The sequence below is a fragment of the Ziziphus jujuba genome, chromosome 9 (assembly GCF_031755915.1).
Source record: "Ziziphus jujuba cultivar Dongzao chromosome 9, ASM3175591v1".
NCBI lineage: Eukaryota > Viridiplantae > Streptophyta > Magnoliopsida > Rosales > Rhamnaceae > Ziziphus > Ziziphus jujuba.
The window spans coordinates 919,965-932,354 of record NC_083387.1 but is presented as its reverse complement, the minus strand read 5'-3'; the positions used below and the strand labels follow the sequence as shown (position 1 = coordinate 932,354).

The 12,390-nt window shown below is 36.3% G+C and overlaps 2 protein-coding genes and 1 pseudogene across 2 annotated transcripts; 1 reads left to right on the top strand and 2 right to left on the bottom strand.

Moving 5' to 3' along the window:
- On the bottom strand, positions 1–3,318 carry LOC107426189 (polygalacturonase At1g48100). The gene is made up of 6 exons (XM_016036298.4): positions 1,999–3,318; positions 1,666–1,833; positions 1,427–1,471; positions 1,111–1,318; positions 854–935; positions 1–734 (listed from the first exon to the last, which is right to left on the bottom strand). The coding sequence occupies exons 1-6, from the start codon at positions 2,401–2,403 to the stop codon at positions 227–229; spliced, it is 1,416 nt and encodes a 471-aa protein (XP_015891784.1). The 5' UTR covers positions 2,404–3,318; the 3' UTR covers positions 1–226.
- A 1,256-nt stretch (positions 3,319–4,574) lies between these two features.
- LOC107426165 (ABC transporter C family member 10-like) lies at positions 4,575–7,488 on the top strand (annotated as a pseudogene).
- Positions 7,489–7,558: 70 nt separating this feature from the next.
- On the bottom strand, positions 7,559–12,218 carry LOC107426218 (glycogen synthase kinase-3 homolog MsK-3). The gene is made up of 13 exons (XM_016036339.4): positions 11,870–12,218; positions 10,737–10,924; positions 10,525–10,617; positions 10,368–10,427; positions 10,004–10,276; positions 9,719–9,793; positions 9,326–9,382; positions 9,101–9,241; positions 8,964–9,014; positions 8,497–8,592; positions 8,332–8,415; positions 7,944–8,046; positions 7,559–7,847 (listed from the first exon to the last, which is right to left on the bottom strand). The coding sequence occupies exons 2-13, from the start codon at positions 10,851–10,853 to the stop codon at positions 7,765–7,767; spliced, it is 1,233 nt and encodes a 410-aa protein (XP_015891825.1). The 5' UTR covers positions 10,854–10,924; positions 11,870–12,218; the 3' UTR covers positions 7,559–7,764.
- Between the last annotated feature and the right edge of the window lie 172 nt (positions 12,219–12,390).

Here is a 12,390-nt window from a genome sequence, read left to right as displayed (position 1 = left end):
CATATATATTTTATATAATGGGGGATGGCCATATAAAACACCACTCCTACATAATTAATGATCATCAGACAATCAGTTGTATGATGATGATGATGATGATACACGTCAATCATGAATTATATACATACAAAGATGGATATTGTGCATTAGCTTTACAGAGATTGATGACTAATTTCGTTTTAATTAATTAGTAGGGTAGGAGGAGGTGATGATATGATCATTTTATCTATGTTGAGCAAGAATCTATGTCATTGTCTAACATAGATCGAGGAACACCCTCGAGCAAGCAGGAGACTGGAGGAATAGTGAGGGTCTGCAAAACTCCATAAGCGTTCCAACAAAAAGGGTCGGAAACAACATCTCCAAGAGCTGGAAGGAGCTCGACATCGGAGAGAGTTAAGTTGGTGCAAGGCACAGAATCACTGCAAGCGAAGTGCATGGGAGGGCTTCGAATGTTGTAGGTTCCTTTAATGTTGGAGTAGAGAATGTCGGATACAACCACCGCCGAGGTCTTGTTGGTGCAGTCCTTGGTGAGGCAGTAGAACTGGTCGATGATGATGGGGTTCCTAACATTGTCCATATGAATGTCGCTAAATGTCACTCCCTTTACTGCTCCTGATCCTCCTTGCCATGTCTTTATCCTAACTCCATTGTCTGCCATTTTAATCACCGAATCTCTCACTTTAATGTTCGATACGCATGCTTGCGAGTTGTGATTGCCTAGACTCCCGATGCTGATCATCCAAATTAAGGTGATCATCATATTCATATTATTAATTTACAAACCATTTACTAGTTAATTTTGTTTTCATTCACATGGAATTTTAAATATAAAAGTAGCTAGCCAGGATACCTGATTCCATGGCCGGGTCCACAGGTGATATTCCTTATATCTACATTATAACACCCTGCTCCAATCGATACACAATCATCACCTGCAGATGAAATTGTATTTCATATATAAATTAAATTATACCATCAGTTGGTAAATTATTAGCTTCATAATTATTATCTTAAGTTAATAAGATGATAAACAAATGTATATATATGTGTGGTAGGCCTTTGGCTACAGATATATATATATATATATATAAATTAATATGCACTTACCATTAGAAATGACTGAATTATATATCTCAACACCATTTGTGTTCTCTATGTGAATCCCATCAGTATTGGGACTGAGGGCAGGGGCCGTAATGACAATCGATTCCACATGAACATTCCTGCAATTATCAAATCTGAAGTGGAATTGAGGGCTGTTCTTGATTCTAAGTCCTTTAACCGTCAGGTTGTTGCTCATGAAGAACCTGATTGCCTGCATTTATATTTAATATTCAGATTCAGATTCAGAATCATGTTTTCAACTTATTTAGAACAACCAATTAATTGTTGATCATTTGCGAAATTAATGCTTGCTACTTACGATGGGGCTATCACATGGTCCAGGCAATGTTGTTCCGTTATGCCCCTGTGCCATACATATGTATAGAAATTGAATACATGGATCCATCAGAAAAGTTACTACTCTTAATCACATATATTAATTGCAATATCTGAAAAATTAATTAATCTCTATGCGTTTGAGCATCAAATTAAAGAAAGAAATATGTATATATATATATATATACATATATTATATATATAGGTATGTAAAGTATATACCTTGTGGGGTTTGCAAGGAAGATCCCACCATTTCTGTCCTCTGCCATCAATTACACCACCTCCTGTGAGTGACATTTGATTGATTCTGTAGAAGACAAGCCACTGACGCCTACTGTAATTCTTCGGCCACTCGTCAGGCCCATCGGGAGGCTCTAGAGTTCCATCAACCTTCTCACAGTAGTCCAAAACCAATTCAAAAAACTAGTAAATTAATCACCTAATCAAACTAAACTCTTTTTAAACTGCTTCTCCAATGCAAAGATAATCTTAAACTCTTTTTAAACTGCTTCTCCAATGCAAAGATAATCTTAGATTTAAGTTACATGTGCCTACCTTAAACACAATGCCAGCTTGACATGGACCTGTGAAGATGGTAGATTGTATCATGAAGAAGAATCCACTGGGAACATAGATAACTGCTGAGCTGTCACTTTGGCAAGCTGCGTCCCAAGCCATCTTGAATGCCTCAGTGTCGTCCGTTTTGCCATCTCCGACAGCGCCGAAACTCCTCACGTCCAAATTCACATCACTCCAATTACCATTTTGAGGAGGATTTGCTGCTGCAGGCTCTGGTGGTGGTGAAGGAGGTTGTGAAATGTAGGATAGTTTTTGATGATTATGACTCTCCATGCGTTTATTGTGTTTTGTCTGGCTATGGCTATGCAACCTAGCTTGAGTCGGCTCCTTGAAGAAAATGCAGAATACCAAAATGGACAAATAGAAATAATAATACTTCATTTTCAGTCCAAATTAAAAAGAAGGAACACAAATTTAATTTGGTATAGAAATTAATGGGGAACAGGGAAATGAAGGGACCAAAAAAAAAAAAAAAAAAGAAATGTTCTTTCTCAATGCATCTAGCTAGGCAAAAATGTCGTTTTCACCTATCTATCAACAGAGGAAACAGAAGGAGAGCAAGAGAGAATGAAATGCACCCAGAATTTTGGGAAGTAGAAATTAGGGAGCAGTTGAAGTGAAATGGGTTTTTCTATATATGTTGGTCTAAGTGACCAGCAAGGCCACTGGTACAAGTTGGACAAGACTAACTAAGTTTAATTAGCTTGGGAATAATGCATGTAAAGAAGAGAGCATCAGAAAGGCTGAATCTGTATGGTGTATATATAATATGAAACGGTAGTGGTGGTAACCTGGTAGCCTGGTAGGTATTTCACACTTTTTATCTGCACCTTAACATTTCCATTTTTTTATTATTACTTTTTTAGAGGTGGCCGGGCTGAACAAACCGTCCAATTCCATATAGAGGCGTTTGGTACCTATGTTTTTTAGGAGAATGTGGATTGTGGAGTGTGCGTATGAGTGTAGTGTTGACGAAAAAGGTAAACGGAATAACAAAGAAATCAAGATATATACATGAGATGGGAAAGAGATCAAGGGCTGTTTCATAACCTCCCCCACCCCACGTTCTTCCCATAACTGTCTCTCTTTCTTTGGTCCCAATTCCCAAATCTATTCCCGCCTTCTTAATCCAATTCTACCACTTTGTCTCTTTTTTTTTTATTTTTTATTTTCCTTGACGTATACTTTCCATTTTAGAGGCCAAAAGATACTTCATATTTAATCCAATAACGATTTTGCAAATATTTAAAACGAAGCAGTGTGATCTCAGGAGCTTATTTGATTAGGAGTGCCTTGTATATATAGTTCCTAGAATGGTTTATTTTTCCAAGTGGTGGACTTGTGGCCCAGATGCCTTCATTATAAATTAAATAAGAATAAGGGGAAAAGGCAAAAATACCCATGTCTCATTCAAAATAAAAATATTAAAAAAATACTCATCCCTCCCCCATTCAATAATTTTGTCCACAACTTATTTGCCTTACTTAAGTAAATTACCAATTATATCTTCTTCTATTTTATTTAATAGTAGAACATCCTTGGTAATAGAAGGGGGAAAACAAAAACTAACCTCATGATCCTATTTTCTTCACCTCTATAAACAATCTAATCCCAATTCACTCTCTCTCAAGCTTGCCCATATTGTTCAGTTCTCTCCTCACCTCAGAGTCGGAGTCATGTTTGCAATCCTTCTCTATATTTTCTAATTCGTCCAAGCTTCAATCAATCCTTCTTCATTTCTTCTGAACCGCACAAGCTTCAACAGAAGATGGCAATGTCAACTGAAATGGAAATAAGGCAACGGCACAAAAAGCTCTTCAATTGATAATCCAACTGGTTGTAATGGAATCCAAGTTCTTAAGGAAGTGGTTGATGGATGTGGTGGGTGCCATTTGAGTGGAATCAAATATATGAAATATTGTTGTGAAAAAAATTTGCACACCCTGCCCCTGTTGAGGAAGGGTTCCCGATATAGGAACGGGGTAATAATGTATACACTATGTCAGTTTGAGATTGAAAACGATACACTCCTTCCTATGTCCGTTTGAAATTGAAGACAATACACCCTGCCTCTATTGGTGAGGGGCTCCTATCATAAAATGGAGTGCATAATTGAGTACGAGGTATAGACTAAATCAAGTAAAACTACTCCACCCCTCAAGGAGGAGCCCTTTCATGGGGAAGGCGGGTGAGGTGCGGACGCCTGCCTATGGAAAAGACCCCCTCACCATGGAAGGATCTCCTTCTTAATGGGAGCAAAATAGTCTCACTTAAGTTTGTCTGGACCCTCCCTCTTCTCATGTACGACACCCTCCCTAATGGGATCGAGGCATGTCGTCTTCAACCTTGGACCAGCACGTTTTTTCTTTTTCTTTTTTTCGTTCTTTTTCATATTTTTCTCTAATTATTATAAGACAAGCTTTCCTTTTCAGAGTTTTGACAACCATTCATTGTAGGGAATTCAATTCTTACAGATAAATGCTTAATACCCAAGTAAGAAAGACGTATTAAATTTGAACTCATAGTATGATATACAGCACAAATGATAAGTGACATTTGGACTGTCTCTTATGAAACACATTATTGTTTCATTTTATATTACCAGAAACAGCAGCACCTAAAAATCGATAATTATTTTAAAGATTAGTTTTGGTGCTCTGCGTCGGCTTTGGCCTAAGTGGAGGACCGTTCTGTTCTTAGGCGCATTTAAGGTCACAATCTTTTTATTTTTAAATCATACTCCTATTTCTCAGTATTATTATAAAGTTCCATGTCAGTTTGATTTGAACTAGTACTTAATATCATCTTCTCCATCTATCTTTTGAATTGCAGTACGGTGCAGGGCTTGTAGAATAAAGATGGTGGAATGGACTGCGTTTTGTGAAAAATCCGGTTACTCAGACACTACTGGAGAGCCATATGCATGCATCAGCCTCGCATTGATCATTTGCTTAAATGCTTTGCTTTTGGTCATGCTCATCTTCACAAACTCATCCTCCTCCAAAAATGTTCACATTCCAGCCAGGATTCAAGGCTTTTCCAGTCTGCAGATTACTTCTGCCATTTTCAACAGCTGTGTTGGAATGGTGTACTTGTTCCTGGGCATCTGGATTTTGGAAGAGAAGTTGAAGGAAACACAGACAGCTTTGCCTTTGAGTTTGTGGTTTCAAGCTTTATTTCAAGGTTTCACAGGGTTGTTGGTTGGTTTAACAGTGAGTATCCGGGGTCAAGCACCTTTCAAAGTCACCGATGCAACTTTTATCTGTACTGGCATTCTTGTCTTCTGGGTTTGTGTGTTTACTATCTCTGTATGCTGCCTTCTTAAGCAAACAAATAACTTTAAAATTAGCTCTGGATGTTTTGGCTTTTCCAGGAGCAATATTATTGCTGTTGTGTTCTTGTAGGGATTATAAATGTGAAGGGAGCGATGAAAGTGGCGTACAGAATGATCTTTATAGACCTTTGAAGGATGAGTCTAATGCAGTCAGTGAAGGTGATCCATTTACTCCATTTTCCAAAGCTAGATCCCTCAGTAGATTTTCATTCTGGTGGTTGAATTCATTGATGAAAAGGGGAAGGGAAAAGACTCTTGAGGATGAAGATATACCCAAGTTGAGTGAAGCAGATACAGCAGAGAGTTGTTACTTGTCGTTCTTGGAGCAGTTGGACAAACAAAAGCAAACTGATCCATCTTTCCAGCCATCAATTTTGAAGACTAAAATCTTGTGCCACTTGAAAGAGATTTGCCTGTCCGGATTCTTTGCCTTGCTCAAGATAATCGCTACCTCAGCGGGTCCTCTGCTACTTAATGCCTTCATTTTGGTTGCTGAGGGAAAAGAGAGTTTCACGTATGAAGGTTATGTATTGGCCATATCACTTTTCCTTGCTAAATGCAGTGAATCTTTATCGCCAAGGCAGTGGTACTTCAGAACCAGACTTATTGGTATGAAGGTGAAGTCTTTGCTCACAGCAGCCATCTATAAGAAGCAAATGAGATTATCTAATGCTGCCAGGTTGATGCACTCCAACGGTGAGATTATGAATTATGTAACTGTGGATACCTATAGGATTGGAGAATTCCCATTCCGGTTCCATCAGATTTGGACAACTAGCCTTCAGCTCTGTATCTCATTAGTGATTCTTTCTCAAGCAGTTGGGCTCGCTACAATTGCAGCCCTGGTGGTGATAATTCTCACTGTGATTTGCAATGCACCTCTTGCAAAGCTACAACATAAGTTTCAGACTAAACTTATGGTGGCACAAGATGATAGACTGAAGGCTAGTTCCGAGGCTCTTGTGAACATGAAGGTGTTGAAATTATATGCTTGGGAAACCCATTTCAAGGGTGTGATAGAAAAATTAAGGAATGTGGAGTACAAATGTTTATCATCGGTGCAGTTAAGAAGGGCATATCATGTCATTCTCTTTTGGACATCCCCTGTTTCAGTCTCAGCTGTAACTTTTGTCACATATTACTTCCTCAATGTTCCCTTGCATGCAAATAATGTTTTCACTTTTCTGGCAACTTTACGCCTTGTTCAGGACCCTATTTCATCCATTCCTGATGTTTTTGCTGCGGTCATTCAATCAAAGGTTTCATATTTTTCTCTAATTATTATAACTGTGGACTTGGCAATGGTCCATTTATCTTCCGTTTTAAATCCACTGGGAGTTGTTAAAATACATTATAAGACAAGCTTTCCTTCGCCGACCAAAATTAAAGTGGCTCTATGTATGAATATATATATCTGAATCTGTGACGGCCAATACATGCCCGTTGGACTTGGATATTGGATTTGAGTGGCCTCAGTCACTTTTGGGATTCGGTTTCCTCCCCTTTTCTTTTTTTTTTTTGGGTGAATATTTGGGGTTCGGTTTCAGTTAAATAATATCTTCCCGACTCCACAGTTGGCCTTCTCTTAGTTTCCTTGCTGTAAAAATTACCCATGAGGGAGCTTCATTCTTAAACAGTAAACCTATAAACTAAAGACACGTAGGTTCTATTTCACATAAACTCAAAAACATTTTCAAGAAGATGGACCGATCCAGATTTCCCTCCTACCAGACTGCTTCCTACTAGCGATTTTTGCTTGACCAATCCAGTAAGCAAACATTTTTACACAACTCCCACATTTACAACTCAACTTAATTATACAAAAGTGTCAACTTGATCAATACACACCTTAGTTTTACAATGCCTAAATTTTGTTTTTTTTTTTTTTTTTAGTACTCTTCACTGTGATCTTTTTAGGATTTTTCAATGCTCTATATAACTAAGACCTTCTTCCAGACTTCCACTCTTTTCAACAATTTAAGTACCCTTTTTTTTTTTTTTTTTTTTGGCATAAGTTAAAACAGAAGAAGAGAGATTTTTTTAGCTCTGACTTCCTTTAAAAAGTAGTGACCACCTACACCCCTTCATAGTTTCTTTTTATACATATAATTAAAAAAAAAAAAAAAAAAAAAGATTAATCAACATACATTTGGACAAGTGTAAAAGTGGAAGGCCTTCTTCAAGCCAAACATCTCCACCAAATTCAAAGAAAGGAAAAAATAAATAAATTGAAATAAAAAAATATTGTAAACATAAATTAATTAATATTATTTATGTAAGAATACTATTTAATAAAAAGGCCACCATTACTTCCTTCTCCCCTAGGACACAAGTAAGGTTGGCTGACTGTCTACAGGGAACCAAATTTTCTGCAAGGAACAGAAATCAACTACAATGAACCCCCTCCCTCACGACCAAAGAAAGGTACATTGCTTTCTTGCATGCTCAGGAATCAGCTTCACCAGCATCTCTGCGGGTACACCTTTGAGTTCTAACCAACCGTAACAGCAAGGGAAACAAACATCGGTTAAAATCTAGAAGGAATTATAAAGCATTGAAAAGAATTACACCAAAATTTGCTTCTTACCATGAGCCTTAAAGTTAAACAACGGGGGAAGGAATCTTCCATTTGGCAAGCGTGTACTAGGGTCACGCAGCTCATCAAAAAATGGATGAACTAAAGCCTCCAACTGCAGTATAATAGAATCGTTAATGAGAATTCTTCAGGGAATATCATAAACTAAAACCACAGAGCATCATAACTATTTAATCAACTAAATCCTAATAGACAGCATTATGAAAAGCTTAGCTGAAGTAGAACAAGTACTACAATCCTCCTCCAAAACAAATAAATATACCATTTAGTACATCATATACAAGTATCTAACCTAGTCCAGCTCAATGAACGTAACACAAGCTTAAACTATGAATTTATTATAATAAATTTCAGAGTTTGCTTAACATCCAATTCTCACCGCTGTACTTCTAAGATTTGGAGAGTACTGTAGTAGCCTGGAGACCAGATCCACAGCTTCAGGAGGCATGCGCTTGTGGAATATCTAATGATCAATGGCACGGAGTGAGAATTACTACATGCAGTTTTCTAAAAAATAGAAAAATCATGCGTAACATTTAAGTACCTTATGCCAGGGATGAGCTTTAATTTGTGGAAATTTGAACTCTGTGTAGTTAGGATTCATACACTTAATTTCCTCCCTTGTTGGGGTACCCAAAACCTGCATGATAAATATAGATTGTCAAACTAGATGGATACTTGCATAGTAAACAAAGGGGAGCATGAAATATGGGAAATGTTCAACCAATACGCAAAAATTACGATGTTCGTTGAGCTACAAGAAGAAAAGAGAACTCATAGGTCCATATCAACCTGATGGACAAACAAAGCTTAAAAGCTTTAGATTTACATCTACATAAATTGTTATAGAGGAGTCACCAGTCTTCTAACTAAGAAGATTTCAGCCGTAATTAAATTCAAATTATAACATCATTGTGTCCAATGCCTACTTGGTTAGCAGCTTTTACTTCCACCGGAAAAAAAATAAAATAAAATAAAATAAAAAAGAAGGAGGTCGGCATCTATTTTCACCTTAATTATTTCCACAAGCTGGTCTACTCCACTTTCTCCCGGAAAGAGAGGCTGGCATCAAATAATTATTAGTTAGCTTCTTGTTGTAAGAAATCCTTAAAGACACAGAAATCAACCATAAAGAAGGTAACACCAACCTGCCCAAGCAGTAGTTCAGCGAGTACACAGCCTGCAGACCAGATGTCAATTGCTGAGGTATACTCTGTTGCACCAAATATAAGCTCAGGTGCTCGATAATATCTAGAGCAGATGTATGATATGTTTGGCTCCCCTTTTACCTGTCAATTTACACTCAGTTTAGTGTCATAGAATATCAATTAGCACTCGAATTTGTAAAGAAATTATGATTTATAGAAACAAACCAAGACTTTAGCACTTCCAAAGTCGCATAGTTTAAGTTGATGAGTATGCGGATTAACCTGTTACAAAGAAAAGCACAAAAGTTGTAAATCACCTCTGAATGTCATTTGTACATTTTACATACTATAGAATTACATCCATTTTCCTTTTTTATAGCTCGACAAGGTTAAACAACCAATTCAAAATGAATCAAGCAGAACATATAATCACTTCTTTTAATTTTGAAACTGCAATGCACATAATTTTGCATTACTTGATATCATTTTAGTGATTCTCATAGATAACCAGCCACTTCATAAGAATTCAAAAGTTCCTATTACTTTTTTTCAATTAACTAAGCCTTTCATACATGTAAATGATAAATGATAGTACAATAACAAGAAATGTTGACATACCAACAAATTTTGAGGCTTTATGTCCCTGTGGCACACTCCAATGCTGTTGTGAATATAAGAAAGTGCTCTACATATCTGCACATAAAATTACATAAATCAATAAACAAAGCAAAAGTACTCCCACAGTTCATTAAGAAGTAGTCAGAATTATGATTGAAAAACACAATCAATTTATTGATCCCATCCCAAAAAATAAATAAATAAATAAAATATAAAGACATTGGCAGCAATGATATAAAATTCTATAAAAACACAAATAAGCAATTAAAACATTTGAATCCATACCTGGTAGGAGTAGAGTTTAACATATATCAATGGCATTCTTTGGTTCATCTTATTGTAGTGTTTGACCACCCGATGGACAGTCTCAGGGACATACTCAAGTACAAGGTTAAGATACAGCTCATCCTTTTCAGTCGTTGAAAAGAAACAGTGTTTTAGGGCCACAACATTTGGGTGGTCTAGGAGACGCATGGTTTGCAACTCCCTGTTCTTGTATCTTTTGTCTTGAAGAACTTTTTTTATAGCAACAGCTTCACCTGTTTCTAAGCACTTTGCCTGTAGAATGTCAATAAATCAACACTCAAGAATCTTAAAACAACATAATGAAATAAAAAATATACCAATCAGGGCTACAGACAATACACACCTGGAAAACTACTCCAAAAGATCCATGTCCAACAACACGCTCAGCCATATAGCTTATAGTCTACAATCATTAACAAAAAATTCAATTGACTGTAAGATTCAACAAATCTACAAAACCAAGATTTCCAAAACATCGGACAAACAGTTTAGAAACTGACCTGTTTAGGTTGACCATTTTTTCCGCCAATAGTAGTAACAATAATATGACCTGTCTCAGTCCCATTGCCATCTATAACTGCTGCTTCAATTTCCTGTGCATAATAAGCACATACATGTATTTTTATAAACATAACTTTATCGAAATGAACTAGTGCAGATAATATACCATACAAACTCTTATAAAACAAGAACAAGAAGAGGCCTCCTTTACCTTGTCATCTCTAATTTTCATCTCATTCATCTCCTCGGGCAACCTATCAACACCAACTGTACTTGCACTGCTATCTCTTATTAATCCAGAAGCAGGAACTACGCTCACAGAAGCCATTGGTTCAAAAGAAAGAAAATCCTCCTCAAAAGATTTTCACTCAAAATTAAAAAAGCGATTCAATAATGTGCCTGCAGAAAATATGGCCAACATTAACATCCCGTGTAAAAGAAGGGAGCAACTTATAAAAGTGGCTTTGCACACTAATACATCCATTCATCGCTATAAGTAAATAATGCATTAAATTTTTGCAACAATTAAACATAATTTCTCAAACAAAATGCAAAAAAAATAAAAATAAAAAATTGGAAAAACAAGGGGGAAAAGATGATATAAAAATAGTAATGCCTATGCCTGAAAATGGACAATCGCCGTAATCCAGAAATAGAAAGTGGTTGTTTTGCTTTTTCACAAGCTAACTGAAGCAAACCAGACTGAAATGACTTAATACTAGACCAAGAACTTTAATGGAGTATAGTGTTGAGAAATAGTAAGGAGCCAAAACGAGGTAAGAGGTATAGTTGGACAAATTCAAAAGCTAATTCTACGGGGACAATTATAACTTGGTCCCTTTTTTTTTTTTTTTTTTTTTTTTTTCTCAGTGAGAACGAGAAGGAGTATTTATGAAGGAAAAATAACAGTAAAACAGATTCGCCAAAATTCTGAAAAAGAAAACATAAGTAATTAAAATTTACCAAAAATAACATAATAATTTAATAAATGAGAATCCAGAAGCTATTTCTGGGCGACAACATGCTCGTATAAGACTTTCAGATATGTGAAGGCTTGAACCTTGAATCTGATCGAAACAACCAAAAATCTATTTTAAAAAAAAAAAAAAAAAAGCGAATTTGTAGAAACAACAGCAAGTCTTTAATTTTTTTAACAATATATAAAAAGATATTGAAGAATCCCCGAAAGGATCCGTATAAACGGATCCACCAAAATGCAAAGAGAAAAACCAAAAAACAATTAATGACAAAAACAAAACCCTAATCCAAAAACCAAACAGATCAAATATATAAATATATATAGATATAAAAAGCAAGAAAGAAAGCAAAAAATGAGAAATTTACCAGAGGAACAGGGGAAGCGGATTCATTAGCGGAGAAGGAAATGGATAGACAAGTATAATTGAATTGATGATATTTGAGATTTGTTGAGAAAGAGAAAGAGAAAGAGAAAGTGAAAGAGCAAGCCTAAAAAGCGTGGTGTTGATACGTTTTAGGAAGGAGAGAGTCAGTCAAAAAACAAACCCAAAAAAAAAAAACAAAAAAAAACGAAATCCAAAAACATGAACTGAGGAGGAAGAGGATTTTTCAGATTCCTTTAATTATTTATTTTATTTTATTTAATGAAATTTTATAAACAGAAACATAAAAAACCAAACCAAGCCCGTGGCTCCTTCTCCACAGTCTTGAGTTGCTGGCTTTTAATTTAAGTTTCCATGTTTTCAACTTTCAACAGTCTCTCCTTTTTGACCGTTCAACTCTGCCCCCACCACTCCCTCACTTTCAAACTTTTTCTTCCTTCTCATTTATTTTGGCAGTTGGCATTGCCCCACCCCAGGGGCCCTACGGTCTTCTCCTTCCTTTTC